The sequence below is a fragment of the Scyliorhinus torazame genome, chromosome 18, assembly GCF_047496885.1.
Source record: "Scyliorhinus torazame isolate Kashiwa2021f chromosome 18, sScyTor2.1, whole genome shotgun sequence".
NCBI lineage: Eukaryota > Metazoa > Chordata > Chondrichthyes > Carcharhiniformes > Scyliorhinidae > Scyliorhinus > Scyliorhinus torazame.
Window position 1 is genome coordinate 37048462 of NC_092724.1, and position 22830 is coordinate 37071291.

Consider the following 22830-nt stretch of genomic DNA (forward strand, 5'->3'; position numbering starts at 1 on the left):
AATTTACAAGGAGAAATTTTGCTTTGCTGTTCCCTTGTATTTTGAAGGCTATGGGGCTGATTTTGATCAAAGATTTCATGGTATTTAGGGACATGTGTGCCGTAGATAAAGAGGAACTATTTCTATTGGTTGGGGGTGGAGTGGGGGAGGGGACGAGGGTCCAAAAATTACAGCCACGCCTTCCGTGCGTGAAATTCAGAAACACTTCTTCACTCAAAAAGGGCGCGAGAGGTTTGGAAATCTCTTTTTACAAAGGGCAGTTGATGCTCGATCAATTGTAAATTTAAACTCTTGAGACTGCTCATTTGTTTGGCTAACAAATATCTACCAAGATATGGGTCAAAGGCAAGTGTATGGAGTTGGGTTCAGTGAGCTGATAGCTGAACCGGTTTGACGGACTCCTTTTATCCCTCTGTTACATTAACTGCCAAACCTGTTCTTATGAAATGGGTTAATTCTGTTGACTTGTTTGACGTACCTGTTCTTATGAAATGGGTTAATTCTGTTGACTTGTTTGACGTGTTACTCACTAATTGCTGAGAATGACTATACCATCAATGTGTGCAATCACCAGTATTCCTTCAAGTCAAATCTCATTGAAGCATGATTGATGCAGTCTTCACCCTGAAAGGAATGTCTGGAATCTTATTGTTGCTGATAATCGGGATATAGATATCCGTGCCGTCAGTGACGCCTGCCAATAATATTTGGTGTAGTCCGATACATAGTATTGTTTAACTTCTGTGTCTGTGCATGTGTGTACCTCCTGTGCCCATGGATGCTGTGCCCACAGAATGTGGCACAGCTGTGTACCAGATGCAGTATCTCCTGCAGCTGCGTGGCTGTGTTCTGGCAGATTTTGTGAGGTTATGGTAGGATTGGTAGGCTAGATTTAGTCATAGATGTTTACAGCATGGAAAAGGCCCTTCGGCTCAGCTTGTCCAAGCTGCCCAGTTTCTATCTCTAAGCTAGTCCCACTTGCCTGAATTTGGCCCATATCCCTCTATACCCACCCTGTCCATGTAACTGTCTAACTGCCTTTTAAAAGACAATTGTACCCATCTCTACCACTGCCCCTGGCAGCCCGTTCCAGATGCTCCTACAAAAAGTATTCAAAAATGTAGCATTGCATTCCTGGCTGCTGTTTGTGTGGGACTTAACAACGCTGATGGTCATCTTGCTCACTGAAAAGCTTTAATTTCGGCTCCAATAAGAGATCTGTAACTTTGCCTTGCTCTCCTTCCCTGGGAGGTGACCGCCAATAGGGCTATGTTTTTACACCCACTAGTCAGTTGGTTATCTGCAGTATGCAATCTATGCTGCCGTGCCTTCCTAGCAGCCAGTATGGAGCTACCCAGTGATCCAGTTCTTAAATGGCACCAGAACCAAGCGACTGACCAGATTTTTCTGTTGCTAAGCAGTGTAGTCAGACAATCTTTTCTGTCATCCTATTTACATTAAGCTAACCTAGTTAATTTGTTCTCTGATTGGATGATAAGCCAGTAAATTGTGGTTTTTCTTTCACCCTGCCTCTCTGAGCATGCGTTGACTATAATAGTGTCTTTCAAGCAATTCAGTGGTATGCCAGGAGATTTGAGGTCCTCCCCTTTTTTTTTTAAGTGGCCAAATAAATGATGATGGTAATGTTTTATGCTTGGTGTTTTGCTCCGTAATGAGCACAGTATCCTGAGTTAGTGTGGCACTGATCTCTCGGATCAGCTTGTTCGTTTGCGGCTGGTCGGGCTGGATCAAGTGTTATTTGGTGCTGCTGAAATAATTTTAGAGTCTTCAAACGTAAATCACTAAAATTCCAGCTTTTGGGGCATAAAAGCAAGTAGAGCTGTTGGTGGGAGAGCTGTCAGAATTTGAGGGCGGGATTCTCCGGCCACGCCTACCTGCCGACTGGAAATTCATGCCCAAGGTCAATGGACGTTTACTCGGTCCGCGTCCGTGGCGATCTTGCGGCGGGCGGGGCGGAAGAATCCAGCCCTGAGTTTCAAATAGATTGCACCAGTTTTCTAAGAGCAGAATACTGTGAATGCTGGAAATCAAACCTGTAGCTCCGTTTCTCTCTCTGCAATTGCTACCTGTCCTGCCAGGTATTTTCACCACTTTTGGGTTTTGATTACACCAGTTTAAAGCCTCATTTGTCTTGACTTTGGCTGAAAGTGAAAGGGGGTGTAGAGATATGCTCACCTTGGGCTAAAATGTAACTTTGTAAATGGTGGGTTTGGGCCAGTAAGACATTGGTTCTAAATATCAACATTTATGAGTCTGGTTCTGATGATCTAACTCTTGTCATTCTGAAACTTAAATTCAGAACAGCAGCTGAGGAAGGCGGACGCTGGGGTCTTCAAGCTGATTGCTGTGTTTCACAGTGCAGTCAGATGGAAGCTTAAAAATTCCACATGGCCGTTTTGTCAAATTTTCGTTTAGACTTCTTTCTTACCTTGAGAATGTTTCACGTCGAGGAGCTTTTTTTTTTTTTTTGTTAGTGGAGGGAGGGTTGGACAATGTCTGCCTCCACGGGGTTTCCCTCGGGCATTTACTTTGCGTCAGCCCTGTCTCTGTTGATCGCACTCTCTCCACTGAGTCAGAACCTTGTGGGTTGAAGTCCCACTCTCGAGACTTGAGCACAACGCTGATACTCCAGCGTGGCCCTGAGGGAGCACAGGAGTGCGGCGCTGTTGGTCCTGTCAACGTTTGGATGTGTCGTTGAACTGTCTACCCTCTCAGATGGAAGGAAAATAACCCGTGACTCTCTTCTGAGGAAGCGGCAGCAACTTTGCTGTCACTTCTCCCTCGTTACACAGTAACTTCACTTCAATAATACTTCATTTGGCTTTGGGATGTCTGCTGGTCTGTCCCTCCATGGAAATTCTACTCCTGAAATATGCATTTACGGGCAATGTTACCTTTTGCGATTGTGTGGCTATTAAACCCTAAAGGGGTCCTTGAGATTGAGGGTGTTGTCATGAGCTAACTGTTGCACTTCCACCCTCGTGTTCTTGGCTGTTGCATTGTTAAAATGTTTGGTCACCTACTCTTTCCATTCCGTCACTGCATTGGATTTCAGCGCTCGCACTTGTCCTCCAACCCGAACCGACTCATCCTGGACCTAGCCAGGGGAGCCCTATACACTACCTTAGACCAAGCCTCCTACACAAGGCCGTGGAGTTCACACTCTGAAGGGCCTCGCTCCACACCACACCATCCGAAACAGGCCCCAGTTCCTCTTCCCACTTGGCTTTAACCCTCTTCAAATACTGAGTCCTCCGACATAATCCGTCCATAGATACCGGAAATATTCTCTTCCTCCGACCCCACAAGCGCGAGGACTCTTTTCATTTACAAGGTTGGTGGTGCCATGGGGAATGTTGAGACAATCTATTTTTGCAAAATTGCCAACTTGTAAGTATTTGAATGAGTCGGATCGCGAGAGCCCAAACTTCTTCCGACAGGTCCTCCAAACTGGCCAACCTCCCTTCCAGGAACAGATTCCCCCATTCTTTACAACCCGTTCCCCTCCCACCCCCTGAATGTGACATCACAGGCTCAAACATATATGATTCGCTCAAACCGGAGCCAGCTTTGATACAGCCCCCAATTTAAAGTGCTGTTGAATTCTCTCCCTACCTTCAAGGTGGATATTTCACCGGTGAAAAGACCAGCAAACACTGGAACAAGAACAAACATCTTGGCAGAATGTTCATCTTGATGGACTGAACCCTGCACGCCAAGGGCTGAGGAAGATTGTCCCACCTGTGCAGATCATTCCTGACCCTACCTATCCAGCTCGTATAGTTCACCTTACAAAGCCGGGCCCAATCCCAGGCCACCTAGACCCTAGATATCTGTTGGAACCAGCCAACTGGAATGACAGCACCCCCAAATTGACTCCCCTCCCCAGGGAATTAACTGGGACGCACTCTACTTTTTCCAAATTTAATTTGTACCCTGAAAAAGAGCCAAAAGCACCTCAGCAGCCCCATTATAGCGCCATGATATGGATCAGGTCTGTCACATACAGTAAGAGATCATCAGCGTACAAGGACACCCTATGCTCCACCCCTCCCTTCCTTATCCACCTACCTGAAGTCCTCTGGGCGCTGGCCAAAGGCTTTTGTCGCTAGTGCAAACAAGAGGGGAGACATGGGACACCCCTGTCTCATTCCCCTGCCTATTTGGAAATACCCCAGGCTACTGTTATTTGTGCAGGGGCTTTATACAACAATCGTATTCAGGACACAAACTTGGGGCCCCAACCCAAACTTCTCCAATACCGACACACTACTACCCCCATTCTACTCTTTCGAATGCTTCTCGGCATCCAATGCTACGATTTTCTCTGGTTCCGGCCACTCCGATGGGGACAGCACCACATTTAACAATCGGCGCACATTAACTGACAATTGCTGCCCGTTAGCAAAACCCGTCTGATCCTCCTCGATAACTTGAGGGAGACACTACTCTAGCCTCCGTGCACCTTGGCCTATATCTTGGCATCTACGTTCAGTTAGGAAATAGGGCAGTACGACCCGCATTCCATCTTGTCCTTATTTTTTTAAAGCGACATGTACATTTGCATCAACGTCTCGGGTAGGGAACTCCTTGTCACCGAATCCTCAGGAATCGCCACCATCAGTACCAATGGTGGCGTAGTGGTATTGTAACTGGGCTAATAACCCAGACACCCTGGTAATTCTCTGGGGACCCAGGTTCAAATCCCGCCACTGCAAATGGTGAAATTTGAATTCAATTTATAAAAAATAAAAATCTGGAATTAATAGTCTAATGATGAAACCATTGTCGATTGTGGTAACAACCCATCTGGTTAATATCCTTTTTTAGGGAAGGAAATCTGCCACCCTTACCTGGTCTGGCCTACATATGACTCCAGACCCACAGCAATGTGGTAGACTCTGAACTGCCCCCTCAGGCAATTAGAGATGGGCAATAAATGTTGACACAGCCTGCGACGCCAATGCCCCATGAACGAATAAAACAAAAACTGTCCTGCAAACTTTTAAATTTCCACCGGGAACCCATCCGGCCCAGGGGTCTTGCCCGTCTCCATACGCCCTATAGCTTTCACTATCTCCTTCACACCCAACGGCTCTGTCAACCCTTCACGCTCTTCTCCATCTTGGGGCAATCTAAACCCCTCCGAGAACTCCAATTCCTGACCTCTACCCGGGCAGCTCCGACCTGTAAAGGTTCTTAATAAAAGGCTTCAAACGCCCCATTGACACCAGCCCGTCACCCGAGTTCGGACTTGAATAATCTCTATGGAGGCTGCCTGCCGCCTCAACTGGCAAGTCAAGCGACGACTAGCCTTCTCTCCCTCCTCTTGCATAACCCCCCCTTGAGTCAAACTGCACCTGCAGCTTCTTCCTGCTAGCCAGGAGTTCTGGGGTTGGGTCATTCGAGTATCTGCCATCTACCTCGAAGATCCCATCTACCGACCTTTGACGTTCCTCTCTTACGTCCCTGTCTATCTGCACTTTACTCTAACCACAGGGCCTCCCACAGAACAGAGGGTGAGACCAAACCATTCTTACTAAACTCCACATACTCATCTATCGCCCTTGATACTGTCCACAGAACCCCAGGTCTGCCCATAACCCCACATCCAGCCTCCATGCCAGATGTTGAACCGTATCCATCTTTAATGCCAAATCTACCAGATGTGGAGCGTGATCTGAGATGACTATCTCAGAATATTCTGCTTTCCTCACCTCAGGCAACAGAGACCTTCCCATCATAAAGTAACAATCTCGACATCATCCCAATTTGGGACTTCCACATTCACCAACACCACTGAGTTAACCTTCCAGTGTCCCAGTGACTATTGTGTACCTACCTCCCTGATCCGCCACTACCCTGAAACAACCCTTTTTATTGAAGATTGCCATCCCCTGGGCCCTGCTGTCAAAACCCAAGTGGAACACTTGACTCACTCAGCCCTTCTGCCCCCCCCCCCCCCCCCCCCCACCCCCATTCACACCTAGGTTTATCTAAACAGGTCCAATAGGCCGCAGCCCCTCGCCCACCTCACCCCCGTTCACTAGCTGGCTCTGCTTACTAATGTAATGAGGTAGCACCCTGCCAGGGCCCATACTCGAGGAACAAAGAAAAGATCCAACTGAGACCAAAGCCTCTGAACTTCGCAACCCTCCATTTTGGACTATATTATTGGCATTACTACCCTATTCCTTATCACCCACATTCCTTGCCCTCCCCCCAACCACTCCCAACAACATATCCCTTCCAGTACAGAATCATAATCTCAGTTAACCAAACATGTATACAAAAATATTACAATATCCCCAAACTGTCCCCTCGGACACATCCATAAAAGAAGCTGCTGTCTTCCCACTGCACCTGACTATTTTCCGTGGTCCACTTTAGGACCCACTCCTTTTATCCGGGAACTGTGAAAACACATTATCACTGCTTGTGGTGGCTCATTTGCCCGTGGCCTCCCTTGGAACGTTTGGTGAGCCTTGTCCAGTTCGGGGGAAGGGTGTGCATCTGTGTCCGTTGTGCCCACCCCCACATGAACTTTGTATAGTACTCGGTTGGCCTCTGGGCCATCCACCCTGAGCAACCCTGTGATCCTGCAGCTCTGCCTCCTCGACCTGTTCCGGATCCTTGACCTTTGCCCTCTGGCCCTTATTCCTCTCCTCCACTACTTGCAGCTCAGCTTCCAGTGAAGCTATCTGGTTACTGTGCCACGACATGGTCTCTTCCACCCTCTTCAGCACCTCTCCATGCTCCAAGGTGTTTCCAAATTTCTCCCTTCTCGAGCCCAACACGTCTTCCACCGACTTTTGAGGGTCTCCAACATCTCCCTCCCTTGCCTCAAAAAGTGCTTGCTGAATTGTGTCTCAAACTCAGCTGCCATTACCTCCATCAGCTTAGCCACTGTAATAGATGAGGTCCCACCCGACTAGCTTGTCTCCGCCATCTTTGTTGCCATCGAGCTTTGCATTTCGTCTGGAGGGGTTCCACTTGTTCCCTCCTCTCCAACGTTTGTTTTTGCGGTCTTTGAAATCCTCTCTCAAAGAATAGTTAGATGGGCTGGGTCTATCCACAAATTTCCCTAGGGAAAGGGGCTAAAAGGACCAAAAAACAAGGACTCTGGCGGGAGCTACCTTGTGTGTGACCTCCTACATGCCGCTACGGGAAGTCCCCAGCTGAGGAGAAAATTGCCTAATTTTTGTCTAAACCCAAGAAAGGAGCAGCTGTGGGTCACTGACATCTGTTGATAGATTGAGGTGGATGTCTCTGATGCAAGAAATGGGAGCAGTAGTAAGCACAGTCTCCTTGACCCTCCCTCATCACTCTGTAAGATGGTGGCTGAACCTCCCATCACCTGATAGCATATAGCTGCAGCATGACCAATCCCAAATCGAAGTATGGCTCAATCCCCTTGATTTGGAATGGGATCTGTATCCTTATCCAAGGGCACCTGCTGTCCTGTTGCTGGTGGTAATAAGATTCCAGAGATTCAAAGCTTTGTCTATCTTTCTGAACACTTTATAACCTCCGTTTCCATTGTTGTGTTGGACTATATGTGGTAATTTGTTTTACTGTCTGATCCCATCACTGTTATGATAGGTTAGCTCTGCTGCCCTCCTTTCATATTTGAGATCAATGACACAGTTGGAAACCTAGGAAATACGAGCAGGAGGAGGCGTGCTCTGCCATTCAATACAATTGTGGCTCGCTATACTCCTGCACAAGATACTTGTACCTCTTGATGCCCTTTGAGTCTATAAACTGCATTTCTTACTTGAATATATGCAGTAACTTTGCCTCCAGTCTTCTGAGTAAAGAGGTTTATCGTCCTATCGTATCCTGAGACTGTGACCCCTTGTTCTAGGACCACCCCCCCCCCCCCCCCCCCATCGTTTAGGCGGAGGAAACAAGATCCCCTTATATTCAGTCTGTCCAACCCTGTCAGAATTTTATACATTTCAATGAGACCCTCTCTCATTCTTCTAAACTCCAGTCGGTGCAGGCCCTGCCGACCCAATCTCTCCTCGTACGACAATCCTGCCATCCTCTGGTGAGCGACTTCCAACTCCCTTTGGCGTTTGAGAGCATCTTTGTTGCCTCTAATCTGGATAATGGTCAGAAAACCTTTCCCCGGTCTTATTTATCTCTTAGATAGATCTTGCGCATTCAGAAGATTCTTCACCACTGCTGAGAATTATATACAAATGTTATGAGGTGGAGGCCACTTGGCTCCTTGAGCCTATTCTGCCACTCCGTAAGATCAAGAATGATCTGATTGAAACCTCATCATTTACCCCCTGATAACCTTTCACCCCTTAACCTTTCACTCCTTGGCTTATTCAGAATCCATCCAGCTCTACCTTAAAAGTATTCAAAGATTCTGCTTCCGCTGCATTTTGAGGAAGAGATTGCCAAAGACTCACGACCCTCTGAGCAAAATGTCCCTTTCATCTATTAAATGGGCGACCCCTTATTTTAAACATTGATTTCCACCCCCCCCCCCCAAACACCATTCTAGATTCCCCCAAGAGGAAATTAGCAGAATATCACCAACACCAAACCTCATATGGATTTGACTGTCAAATGCAGAAGTGAATAGGTAGTGTTACTATAATGCATGCTTTTACTGTAGAAATTAGGCTGTGCAAACACTAGATGAAAACTAATATCCCTAGCTCGCAATCTAACCTAATTTTATAATGTCTTTTATGCAAGTAGTTTTTCTTTGAAACTGCAGGCAGACTCTCTCCGACTTGAATGGTTTGAGCTAATTAAATACCTCCAGACATTTGTCAGGACTTGTAGGTTTGAATAGCTGTCAAAAGCATCTGCCAGTTATCTAGATAACGGAACAAATCATGCTGTAGTTCCAATTCCATTACTTGGCTCCTTCATCAAGCTACCGTAAGGTCATTCAAGCAGGAGGAGTCCTGCACCCAGAACCGAGCCCGCCTCCGGGCTATTAACGAGGCGAAGGCGCCTATCTGTAGCTCCAGTAAGTCTGAGACCCCAAAAATGGCCACCAGCGGGCAAGGCTCCAGCTCAATCCAAAGAATCCCTGACATAGTGTTGATGAAGGAGACCCAAAAGCTTGCAAGTTTAGGACATGACCAGACAATGATTCACCGGCCCCCGAGAATGATGCTCACATTTCCCCTCCACTCCTGGGGGGGAAAAAACTCACTCATCCATGCCCTGGTCAGATGTGCCCTATGCACCACCTTGAACTGATCCAAGCTGAGCTTGGCACACTAGGTGGTGGAGTTGACCCTGTGAAGTGTCTCCCTCCACTCCCAATCAAAAATCAGACCCAGCTCCCTCTGGTTTCCAAGCCTGGTCTTAAAGGGGACATCCCCATACATGATGACAAGGGTTCAGTGTTACAGTAACCGTTCATCACATTCACCCCCTGTTTAAAACAAAGTCCGGCGGGTGTCAAGTGCCATCATAAGTCCATTCGTCTCGGTGGCTGGATTGACCACCTCAGCTCGGGCGGTGGTGCGGCGGACACTGACGTCTTGGTTGAGGGTATGTCCGGGAGCACGGCGGTTGGAGCCTTGGTCGGGGTAGGGGAACGGGGTGCAGGGGGAATAGGTGGGGCCGGAGGTAGCGGCGCCGGCGGGGTGTGTGGGGGGGGGGGGGGGATGCTAGGGGGTGCGCGCGGTAGGTGCTTACCAATAGGGAGTGGGTCCGGGAGGGGGTGTGTTGTAGGGAGTGCCGGGTCCTGCAGGGGAGCAACGCAGGAAGGGGCGTCTGTAGTGGGGGCCAGGTCCCGGAAGGAAACCGTATCTTGCCTGCCGTCGGGGTACTCGATGTAGGCGTAACTGGGGTTGGTGTGGAGTAATCGGACCTTCTTGACCAGCGGGTCCGTTTTATGGCTCCTCGTGTGCCTCCGGAGAAGAACAGGTCCCGGAGCCGTCAGCCAAGGTGGAAGCGAGACCCCGGAGGTAGACATCCTGGGGAAGACAAACAATCGGTTGTGAGGGGCCTCATTCGTGCAGAGGAGCGACCTAATGGAGGCCTTGCCTTTGTGTCGCAAGGCTGCATACGGTGAGGGGGGGGGGGGGGGGGCAAGGGTCCGCCGAACTTCAGTGTCAGGCTTCGGTGGCTCCACTGGAAATCCAGTCCGAGCAGCAGGGGGGCGCAGAGGTAGGGGAGGATATAAAATTTGAAACTAGTGTATTTGGCGCCCTGGATCGAGAGCTCCGCGATACTGTACCCCTTGATTTGTACCGAGTGGACCCGGATGAGAGGGCTGTTGTTTGGGATGCGGATGGGTGTGCAAGGAGCAGCGCCTTACCGTTTCTGGATGGATAAAGCTCTCCGTGCTCCTGGAGTCGAAGAGGCATGCAGTGTCACGCCCGTGAATTGGACCTTCATCATCGAGTTTTTTGCAGATGTTTTGGTCGAGGGTGATCGCTCCCACTTGCGGGTAGTCGAGTCCTCAGCAGAGTTGGACTCGTAAAATGGCCTCTGCCATCGGTTGCACGTGTCAGATCGAGAAGATGGTCGCTCCCATGATTCTCACAAGGCTGATGCGTTAGAAGGGGGCGTGTCAGGTCGGTGCACAGCCGCATTGCGAGGCCTGCGGGCCTGAGAGCCTGATTTTCGGGCCGGCTGTTCTTCTGGCCCCTGGGCCTGGCCAGGCAGACCCTCGCAAAATGCCCCTTCCCACAATCGCTGCAGATCGGAGTGGGCTGGGCAGTGTGGGTGCGGATGCTGGCCCTGCCCGCAGAAGTAGTACGGTGTGCCCCCAAGATGAGCAGGTCGCTGCGTGGCGCAGGCCCGTAACGTGGCTGAGTCTGAGGAAGTCCGAGGGGGGGCTCGCAGAGTCCGCGGGGTACGTACCCAAATTATGTCTGGCCACCTCCAGCGAGAAGGCGAGGGTTAGCGTGTCCTGGAGGTCTTTTGCCCTGTTTTCGAGAAGCCGCTGCCGGATGTAGGTCGAGCGGATGCCGGACACTAAATCGTCTCTGATGTGCAGGTTCATATGGGTTTCCCCTGTCACATCCTGGTGGTCACAGTCCCTGGCAATTGCGGTGAATTTTTCGACGAATTCGTCTAGCAATTTCCCCCGGGCGCTGCCGGCAGGTAGAGAGCAGACGCCTGGCGTGTATCTCGTTGATGGGTTTGACGAACCGCTTGTGGAGTAGCTTAGCCGCCTCTTAAGTGTCGCCTTTTTGAGCGTGGCGGAGATTCTGTGACTCACCCAGGCGTGGAGTAGGCGCAGCTTGCGTGGCCCCAGGATGAGAGTCTCTGAGGAGTCCAGGTAGGCATCAGTGCCAGTATTTAAAAATGTCCTTTGCCTCCGGTGTCCGTGCTTCCAGGTTGAGTTTCTCTGGTTTTAGGTCTGCGTCCATCCTGATGTAGTTTAGATTATTAAATTGTGGTACCCTCAATAAAGATGTTTAGAGAGTAAACGGTAAAGAAGGCTTTAATCAGCTAAGAACTAGCCTGATGCCGAGATGTGTGCTGACAGAGGTGCCGCCCACAAGGCGGCCCCTTATATACGGCTCCCAGATAGGGTGAAATGGGGGTCCGCCTATCAAACTCCTTTTCAGCGTCCATTGAAATAATCCGCTCTGGCTCCGGGACTTGAGAGGGGGACAAAATATTATTAAGCCGAAAGCTGCCTGCCCTTAACAAACCCAGTCTGTTCCTCTGATATTACCCAGAGAAGGTAGGGCACAAATCGCATGCCAAAACATTCACCAACAGCTGACCGTCTGCATTTTAACTGAAATACAGCGATGCAACCCACACTCTGTCGGATCCTCATTCTCCTTCAAAATCAAGGAGATCGATGCCTGTGCCAATTTAACTGGCAACACCCACTGGGACGAGGAATCATTAAACCTATCTAACAACAATCTTGTGTAAAATTCAATCTGGAATCTGAGTCTGGAGCCTCGCCCATCTGCATTAAACCCATGCATTGCATGATATCCTCCAGGCTCAACGGGAACTCCGACTTCTCTCTTGCTCGACAGCTGGGATAGACGAGCTATCCAAATATTACATCATGGGCAACCTATCCTCCAGGGGCTCCAACTTATAAAGTCTACGGTAAAAGGCCTCAACAGTTTCACTGACCTTTCCTGGGTGGAGACCAACCTGCCACTCGTGTCTTTCACCTGCGCTATATTCCGGGAGGTGGCCTGTCGCCTGAGCTGGTTTACTAACGGGTGACTGGCCTTCTCCCCATATTCATAAAATTCTCCTCTCGAGCATCGCAGCTGGTGCACCACCTTGTCCGTCGAGAGCAGTTCAAATTCCATCTATAATTTCTTTCTGCTCACTAGCAATGGGGCAGGCAAGTCCTGGCGGTCCACCTCCAGAATGGAATCCACCAATCTCTGCCTCTCCACCCGTTCGCTCTTCCCTTTATATGCCTTTTTGGAGATTATCTCAAAAGGCTAATATTGCCTTTGTACCCCCAAAGGTTTCAAAGAATTGGGTCTCGATCTATCCAGTCGAAGGTCCAGTACACCAGTCCCATACCTCCCAGGATCACCAAGTGCGAGTCCAGATTGGGAATAGAAGCCAGAAACTTGTTGACGAAAGCAGAATGTCCCGGAGTAAAAGCAGAACAAATAACTATACCGCCAACCAGCACCCCCACCCATATCCAACTTCAATAGTTTAAGAACTAGAACAATACCCATCCCACATCCCAACAGTAAAAATACAAATGCAAACTCCAAAATGCCCAACCCTCCAGCAGGGGGTTCACGGTTAGGTCGACTCCAGTCCATGCTTCTGCACAAACATCACTGCCTCCTATGGTGCATCAAAATAGTAACCTTTCGATTCTAAGTTATTCGGAGGTGCGCAGGGTACACCACACCAAATCGAACATTGTTCCTCTACAACGCAGCCTTGGCCGTGTTGAATGCTGCATGCCTCTTGGCTAGCTCCGCTCCCACATCCTGGTAGAGCCTAATAGCATGGCCCTCCTATTTATAGTCCCAGTGGTCCTTTGGCCACTGCAGGACCCTTTGTCATTTTCACAGTTACCAAGAAAAGGAATCTCGCGGTGGTTCACCAGAATGGGGCTTCTGCCTGAGTGACCTATGGGCATGATCCAATTCTGGAGGAGGTGCCATTCCACCCTCCCCCACCATCTTCCCAACCAGTTGGGTTCAGACCTTCAGACCGTCCGGCAGCCTAACCAATGTCAAGTTGCACCTTCTGGTGCGATTCTCCAGATCGTCCACCTTGACCCTTCGTGCCTGGTTGTCACCGCCCCCCGTGCCATCTCTGCTTCCAGGGAGGTGATCTGGTCACTCTACCTCCACATCCTGTAGCACTGCGCCTTACACTTTTACAGTCCGGTCCGTTTTTTTCCAAGGCTGCACAAATCAGGGACAGGGCCCCTTCGATTGCGTTGTCGCGATCTGCCGAGACAGGCTGTCGTAATTTCTGTTCCACCGCCCAGATGCCTGTTTGCGTCTCAGCGGTTAGCGGCGTGGCCACAGGCATAACGGGAGCCTCCGCCATTTTCTCACCTGACGAATCTCCCAAGTCCAACAACGATTCTTTACCTTTCTGCTGCATGGGTTTGTACTTATTGGGCATTTCTTTTATGTGGACTCTTTCCCATCAAACTTAACAAAGTTCCACCCTGATTTATCCCTGAAAACCAGGCGAAGAGCTGAAATCCAAGTACTCTGGCGGGTGCCATCTCATGAGTGACTGCCTGCTACATGTCGCCACCCAAGTTTTTTTTGAGGTTATTAAGATGGTCAGAGGGTTTGATTGGGTAGGATTTGATCTGGTTCTAAAGTTGAGAACGAGGGAGGGGGGGGGGGGGGGGGCTCGGGGAGTGGGAGACGGCTGTGGGATCTGAAAGATCGAGTCATAACAAAAGGTAGAGTAAATTTGGAACTAGTCTTTCCCCCCCCCCCCCCCAAAAAATCTGTTCAGGGCGAGTGGGGGTGATTAACTGCCCAATTTGTTATGCAAGGGTTACTGAATCAGGATGGATGCGTGGAGTTTAAGGTACAGATCAGTCATGATCCAAGTCAATGGTGGGCGAGGCTTGATGGGGCAAGATGGCCTCCTGTTGCTATGTCCCTAGACTAGCAGTGTCCAGGACAACCAATTGAGCAGTTAAACAAGAATTCATCACAAATTGGAGGACAAAACTGGCCGATGCTAATTGACGACAATTTGAAAGGATGTGAATGTACTCCGGTTTCATAAGTTTCAACACAATCTGTACTTGTGTCTTCCCAACTTATAGCACACTCATCTGTCCTGACGTAGTGAGGCTGAATAATAGGACTGTGGGTGAAACAGGCACTGATGACTTGGAATCTGGAATGGCATTTGATGAAGTATCAAGAAATGGTAAGTGAGCTCTGCAGTGACTGCTGTGGAATTTGATATCTTGTTAAAGCATATTTAATGTAGTGTCATTTACTATATTGCAATCCTTGATTTAAAATATAAATTTAGTGCCCAATTATATTTTTCCAATTAAGGGGCAATTTAGCATGGCCAATCCACCAACCCTGCACATCTTTGGGTTGTGGGGGCGAAACCCACGCAGACATGGGGAGAATGTGCAAACTCCACACAGACAGTGACCTGGGGCAGGGATTGAACCTGGGTCCTCAGCGCTGTGAGGGAACACTGCTAACCACTGCACCATCGTGCCACCCTCCCTACTGAATTGCTATCCTGAGTTTACCAGATCACTATATTCAATGACAATACTTTGATTTTCTGAGTGTCTTGGTGCTCCAGTTCTGGATTTTGACCATGTATCAATGATCTTTCCTAATCCAACTCATTCCAGAGGGAAACACATTGTCCTTGGGCGTTTAGTACATTGAATCATCCCACAATGTAACTCCCCTTGCTGCACTCCTCGGCGTGCCTCTTCCTCCCCTTGAGCCTTGCAGTTTCACTCAGAGAAGCCATTCAGTGACTATTGACGAAGGTGGAAAATGTCAAGAGTGGGAACATTCTTTTGCTTCTGAGGTTAGAGCATTGTGGGCGGACGCTGCCCTGCAAGACTTGAGCTTGTTTGATTCTGCTGCAGCCACTGCCTTAGTCCTCGGTCATTCTTCCGGATGAGATGTTAAACTGAGTTCTCATCTCAACATAAAAGATCCCCCTGAGCGTTTTAGGAAGTGAGATTTACATTTTTTATATAGTGCTTTTCATGACCACAAAATGACTCCACTGCTTTACAGCCAATGCAGTACTTTCAAACTGTGATCGCTGTTGTAGAAGAGCATCATGGGAGCCCCCCGCCAACCAGAATCTAGGAAACCGATTAATGTGGTGTAGATGTACTTCATATTAAAATAATGTAATGTCACAATCATGTTGCACTTGGACTGTCTTCAACTTTTTGCACTGCTTCATAAGTGAAATTCATTTGCAAGAAACCACCCCTGCTCACAAAAATAACCGTACCTAGGTTGAAATGGGGAGTTTTGCATTCTGGGGTGGGGGGAGGGGTTGGTTCTTTAATATTGCATTAATTTCAGAAATGGCCTTTATGGTTCACCCAGTTCTACATGATGTCTCCATGAGTCCTGAACCTCTTGGGCCACAGGTAACATTAACCCGATGCCAATCACCCATATCTGCAGGTACCCAGCTGGCCGTTGAAACTCTAGCCGTGGCTCTCTCTCTTTCTCTCTTGTAGCAGCTGCGGTTGTTTTGAATTCTTTTTAAATGAATCTCAAAAGGCAGTCTCGCATTCAGCAGAGCAGGGTACCTGTGTGGCTTCAGTTGGCCATGGGGCTTGTGTACCAAGGACTGATCAAAGCAGTCAAATGAAGCCAACAGTAAGACCAAGAGGATTAAATCAGTGAGTTGAAGATGAGCTCATTTCCTGGCAATCCCACTCTCTGCACAGCCCCTGGAGGATGTCAAGTCACGAATCCATTATAATTAGTCACACTGGATTGTACTGACTCATGATTATATGTGCGGGTTTATGGTAATGAGTTTGCAGGGAAACTTGAGCATTATGTCTCCTCTGCATAGCCAGCCAGGGTATCCTTGGGCCTTTTGTGGATTATGCCATAGGAGAAGCTTGATGCCAGCATCACATTATTATTTATGGGACCTGGGTGTATGCAAATTGATTGATTGTAATATTCACCCATGTAATATGTCACTGCACTGCAAGTAATTAATTGAATAAGAAAGGCTTTGTACTGTGAAGACATGAAAGTGCTTTAGAAATGCAAATTCTTTTGTTGTCACCAATCTAAAGTTCACATTGTTTCTATAACCATGACAAATGTGTTCAGCAATATAAGGGGCTGCTGGCAATGAGATGTCTTGGTTTTGAATGCCCAGTGCCAATAACAAAAGATTTCTGGGTCGGTAAAACCTAATCAAATTCAAAATCCAGTTCCTTCCACCTTGCCCCAAAAGTATCATCTAACTGAACCTCCGAACAGTAGACTAATATGTTACGATGACAAGTTTCCATCTTGATGTACGTCAGCCGAGAGGTTGCATGTTTCCCTAAGGATGGGAAACGTGTTTCAAGTACAGCCAGAAATGTGATTCCTTTGTAAAGTGGCTGGGTACTAGCATTCAGCAAAAGAGAACTGGGAATTGTTCAAGATATGTGGCAGTGAAGAGTATAAAGTGGATTTTTCTCTTTGCTGGGCCGGTGTGGAAAACTATAATGTTGGTTCTCCGCACACGTTTTGTGGCATTTGTCGGAGCTTCCATTTTGTACAGCAGGTTTCTAGTAGCTTCTAGGACCTCCTTTGTTGGCAGCAGCCTGGAGACCAAGCTTCGGGTCGCCTGCGACACCATGTTCAGGCTCAAGGTGAAGAGGCGAGGCTGACATTGTTCCGGAGCACACTGACCTAATGTAGGAGGAACAAAGTGTTTTGCCCATCAGTGCCTTCCATAACTTTGGCTTGATTAAACATTACATGTTTAGTTAGCAAATAGTTTGGAGAGTGGTTAATAAATGATGAAGTGGCTTCTGTTGATTTTATAGGAAGGAGTAGTCTGGTATATGAACAAATATTCAATTTATGCTCGACACCAGTTGCATGAAGGGAAGATTAGAAAACCCTCATTGGGGGCAGCATGGTGGCACCGTGGTTAGCACTGCTGCCTCACGGCACCGAGGTCCCAGGATCGATCCCGGCTCTGGGTCACTGTCCATGTGGAGTTTGCACATTCTCCCCGTGTTTCTGAGTTTCGCCCCCACAACCCAAAGATGTGCAGGGTAGGGCAATTGACCACGCTAATTGCCCCTTCATTGGAAAAAAATTATTGGGTACTGTAAAATTTATTTTAAATAAAACATCCTTGTTTGATGAAAATGCAAGTCCGTTATGGGTTTTCGATATTTTTTTAAAATTCTTGGAATATGGGCATTGCTGGCAAGGCCAGCAGTTATTGCCCATTCCTAATAGCCCTTGAGGCTGAATAAATTTGGTTTGTACACATTTTGGTTTTGACCATCTAATCTAATTTTTAAGAAAAAGAGAATGGGTACTTGAAGAAAAAAAAAATTGAATACCAATTAAGGGGCAATTTAGCGTGGCCAATCCACCACTCTTGCACACCTTTGGGTTTGAGGGGGTGGGACCCACGCTGACACTGGGAGAATGTGCAAACTCCACATGGACTTTGATCTGGGGCCAGGATCGAAACCAGGTACTCGGGACTGAGGCAGCAGTGCTAACCACTGCACCACCGTGCCACCCTTGAGAATGGGGCACTTGATGGGCTGAATTTAATGGTTGCGCAGAGGCCCTTTCCGCCAGCCAGATGACAATTTTTCAATTACTCCCTCATAGTGATTTTCAGAAGTCCCATCAGAATACCATGCCATTACCTCCCTAAGGCTGCCAGCCAATCAGGCAGTTCCCCTGTCCCAGCAGTGCCACTAGGAACAAAGATGGAGGCCCCACTGGGTGACCTACCAAATGGTGTAAGGTTCCATGCAACTGGTAGAATAGTAGTGGCATTGGGATGAGGTCCTTCATGTCACCACATTAATTGGGCTGCCCACTCCTCACCTTCCCCACCTCCCAGCCCACTTGCTGATTTCTGAGGGAGGGGCATGGGAATTAAATTCCCCTTGATATCTTTAACTTGTTCAACCTGGACTTGACCCATGCTTAGACAGATGCATGTTTTTCTGCGTTGGTTTGATGTGAAATGAAATTTGGTAGTCTATATGGCCCCGAAGTAGAAACATCCATGCTAATTCACCCTGTGTACATATCGTAACAATGGTTTATGTGGAGCTGCTCAGGCAATACAACCACCCATTCACAAGTCACCTTTTGGAAAAAGAAACTGCTGTTCCTACGACCCTATAAAAGAGTCAGTCCAGACAGACCATTGAAGCACCAATAACACTGGCTTCTGCTGCTTAATCTGCTGCAAAGAAACATTGGGGCATTGACCAAAGAGACCATGGACAAGAGCAACTTGCTATCATAAACTGTTGATCAAAACAGAACCTCCTCCACCCCACTGGGATACTTACTTCACGCATCGGTGTTCTGAGCCAAGTCTGCATAATGAGGACAGGTTTCCGAGCTCTCTGTAGAGCTGGGTGACCTCCTTCTGACTCTTATGAAAATCCGTGCCTTGTAAATTCATTTTCTGAACATTTGTGAAGACTGGAGTGCCTCTTGGTGCAAATGCTTCAGCATAATTGTATAACCGGTGTGGACTGAACTTAAGTGGCTTGTGGCCAATGGAGACCAAGCCAAGCACTAAATAACCTTGCTCTCATTTTCTTTAGATGTGCTTCAGATAATTACGCAGAATTTAGGCTCCGCTGGCCCAAAGTTATGCACCACAAACCAAGATGATGAGATAACGCTGAGAATGGACCAGTCAAATTGCCCAGAACAGCCACCAGTTACTGTGCATCAGATGTTCATGGAGTCCATTGAAAAGTACGGGGACTATATGGCCCTAGCATCAAAGCACGGTGAACAGTGGAAGAAGATCACGTTCAAGCAGTACTATAATGAATGCAGAGATGCTGCAAAAGGTTTTCTGAAGGTAAGTGGAAATACTTATGTCTGAAACGTTCTCGGCTCCAGAGTATATCATGCTGTCTGTAAACTTATTTGGATGGCTTTTTAATTGAATAGAAAATTAATTGTTAAATCTAACCTGACTCACGGATGCGTCTATAAGCAAAGCTGGTGACTTGTAAATTTGTCTTTGGGCCTCATCTTTGTCATTCAGGAGAACTGCAGGTAGCTATTGGGTGCCCCTAATCAGCTTGGTAGTTTGGGTTTATTGACGGCTCCCAATGGTTTGTCTGGAGTGAGTGGAATAGATGATATTGACGGGAGTGAGAGTGGGCTCATTCTGACTCTATAAAATACATTTCCTGAAATTTTGGGGACTTTTTTTATTTTGGGGGGCTGATTACTGTGGCCTTCCCCATTCGCTGTTCCGACATTGGGTCATGAAACCTCACGCCTGTGCTCATGTAGGGCGTATTGGTAGTATTGATGAGTAATCCTGAGGCCCGAGCTAATGCTGTGGGCTCAAATCCCAGTCTAACTGCTGGTAGAATTTAAATTCGGACAACAAAATCTGCAATTGAAAACCTCGGGTAGAATTTAACTAAATGGGATCAAAGTCCCATCGTGAGCGAATTTAGCCGAGTGTTTCCTCGCGCTCGTAGCGCTGCGAAGCACAATGCTATAAAATGGCACCCATGTAGGTAGGGGGCCTCAGCAGCGAATGCGCGGCCAAGAACACACACAGCCCCGTCTTATGCACTGTGGAGATCTGCTCGCCAGAACTCCTCGGTGTAGCGAGCGATTGAGACGCCATGATCTCTTGAGCCGCCAAGCCCCACTATAGGAGGGTCCTCGGGCATCCCCGGCCAAATCGCCACCGCACAGAACATGCCATCTTGGCAATGACAACCTGGCACCTAGGTGCCCCTGCCAGGCTGGAAATGCCAAGGTGCTCAGGTGGCACCAGCAGCGCCAAGGGCATGTAACTGGGGGCCTCTGATCCTGGAAGACCCCCACGAGTGCCATTCTGTCTGGTCCATGATTGTGGAGAAAGTACTGAACAGCGCTCACCCAAGGTCTCCAAGGCAAAGTGAATAGATCCCAACATCTCTGGTACCTCGGGAAGCTGCACATTAAAGTGAGACTAGCTGTGTTGCTTTAAGGTGCAGATCTGCCTAAAGGTGAACCTGTCCACACAGAGCGGGAATTACATCGCAACATCTCGCGAGCTGGGTAGATCCCAGGTGTGGGAGCTCCCGGCTTCTATTGGCCAAGCTGCGCCGCGGCAAACAGCAGCATAGCCATTCAATCACGCCCCAGTCTCAGTAAGGTGACCATGACAACTATTGCCAATTGTCCTACAAACCCATCTAGTTCACTAATGTCCTTTTGGGAAGGAAATCCACCCGTACCAGGTTTGGCCTACATGTGACTCCAGATCTGTGACAATCTGGTTGACTCTTGGATGTCCTCGGCAATGGCATAGCACAGCAGCTTTTATGCGGAGAGCAGATTGTCATCTAAATCTTTTACGGACTATTACGCAAACTGTTTCAAATGTTTTTTTACATTGCCATCAGCTGACGGTAGTCAAACTTGTATAAAAATGCAGCTATTTTTTAAAATAAATTTAGATTACCCAATTCATTTTTTCCAATTAAGGGGCAATTTAGTGTGGCCAATCCACCTACCCCGCACATCTTTAGGATGTGGGGGCGAAACCCATGCAAACACTGGGAGAATGTGCAAACTCCACACGGACAGTGACCCAGAGCTGGAATCGAACCTGGGACCTCGGTGCCGTGAGGCAGCAGTGCTACCCACTGCGTCACCGTGCTGCCCAAAAATGCAGCTATTTTTTTTTTTTAAAAATCTATATATATCCCCCCCCCCCCCCCCCCCCCCCCAAGGTTGCTGCTGCTGCTGACCGACCTTCCTCTAACGCTCCGCGAGATAGTCTAGGAACGGTTGCCACCGCCTGTAGAACCCCTGCGCAGACCCTCTCAAGGCGAACTTAATCCTCTCCAACTTTATGAACCCAGCCATATCATTTATCCAGGCTGGGGGGCTTCGCCTCCTTCCACATTAGCAAGATCCTTTGCCGGGCTACTAGGGACGCAAAGGCCAGAATGCCGGCCTCTTTCGCCTCCTGCACTCCCGGTTTGTCCATTACTCCAAATATTGCGAGCCCCCAGCTTGGCTTGACCCGGACTTTCACCACCTGAGATATTGCTCCCGCCACTCCTCTCCAGAACCCCTCCAGTGCTGGGCATGACCAAAACATAGGGACATGGTTCGCCGGGCTCCCTGAGCACCTTCCACATCTGTCCTCTACCCCAAAGAGCCTACTCCACCTCGCCCCCGTCAAGTGCGCTCTGTGGACCACCTTAAATTGTATCAGGCTGAGCCTGGCACATGAGGAGGAGGAGGAGGAGGAATTAACCCTACCTAGGGCATCAGCCCACAGACCTTCCTCGATCTCCTCCCCCAGCTCCTCCTCCCATTTACCCTTCAACTCTTCTACCAGCGCTTCCCCCTCTTCTTTCAACTCCTGGTGTATTTCCGACACCTTGCCCTCCCTGACCCATACACCTGAGATCACCCTATCTTGAACTTCTTGTGCCGGGTGCAACGGGAATTCCCTCACCTGTTGCCTCACAAAAGCCCTCACCTGCATATATCTAAAGGCATTTCCCGGGGGTAACTCTAACTTCTCCTCCAGTGCCCCTAGGCTCGCAAACGTCCTGTCGATGAACAGGTCCCCCATTCTTCCAATCCCTGCCCGATGCCAGCTCTGGAACCCCCCCCCCCCATCTTCCCCGGGACAAACCGGTGGTTACCCCTGATCGGGGACCTCACCAATGCTCCCATTGCACCCCGGCAAATGCAGCTATTTCTAATAGTTTATGAAGCACACTCTCAAATATGTCGCTGATTATGTTGCACAAGAATGTTTGTGAAGCGACGTACTCTGCAAATAATACACATGATTAAGATACACGAGATACACACAATTTCCGCGGTCCACTCGACAATTGGGTGATGATGCTGGAACTGCCAGTGATGTCCACATCCCATGGGGGGGGGGGGGGGGGGGGGGGGGGGGGGGGGGAGAAAAAGGTGGATTACAGCTCCTAACTAACCAATTTGGTATTGTTTCAACCATCCTAACTATCCTTGCATATCTAATTTGTGTCTCATTGCTCCCAATTCATGCCTGGCCTTCCGAGCCCAGTGTATCCTTGGTGACTTTTCCTAATGGCACTTGCTTTACCATTAGAGGGGTTGGTTTAGCACAGTGGGCTAAATAGCTGACTTGCAATGCAGAACAAGGCCAGCAGCGCGGTTCAATTCCCATACTGGTCTCCCCGAACACGCGCCGGAATGTGGCGACTAGGGGCTTTTCACAGTAACTTCATTAAAGCCTACTTGTGACGGTAAGCGATTCTTATTATTATATTCTCAGCCCTTTAGCAGACTTCCATCTTATGAGTTACTTAACTTGAATGTTGAGATTTCTGCTTCGTTGTGGTTGCCAGTTAAACCCCACGCACCTGTATAGATGTTCCCATTCTAGTTTACAATGGAACTTCCAGCCGTCTCACATCAAAAGCTCATTTTTGCCAACTCGGTAATCTATTCTCGAGTCGAATGGGGACCCAAACTCGCTGCAATTATTAAATCGTTAGGTCGCCTAATTGGTTTAAAATTAAAATGTGTCCATTGTGAAAATAGTTTTTCCGTGTTTTATGGGCTATAATTTGTTCATTTGCCCATGGAAACGCCATTGTAAAAACTTATTTTTTAA

The 22830-nt window shown here is 48.4% G+C and overlaps 1 protein-coding gene across 4 annotated transcripts in view; it reads left to right on the forward strand.

Moving 5' to 3' along the window:
• The window catches only part of acsbg2 (acyl-CoA synthetase bubblegum family member 2), a 68446-nt gene that overhangs the window by 6019 nt on the left and 39597 nt on the right, over nt 1–22830 (forward strand). For all 4 annotated transcript variants that reach the window (XM_072482572.1, XM_072482575.1, XM_072482573.1 and 1 more), the window contains exons 3-4: nt 14270–14376; nt 18782–19047. In XM_072482572.1, the coding sequence (XP_072338673.1) occupies nt 14270–14376; nt 18782–19047 (373 nt within the window). The remainder of the gene's footprint in view (nt 1–14269; nt 14377–18781; nt 19048–22830) is intronic.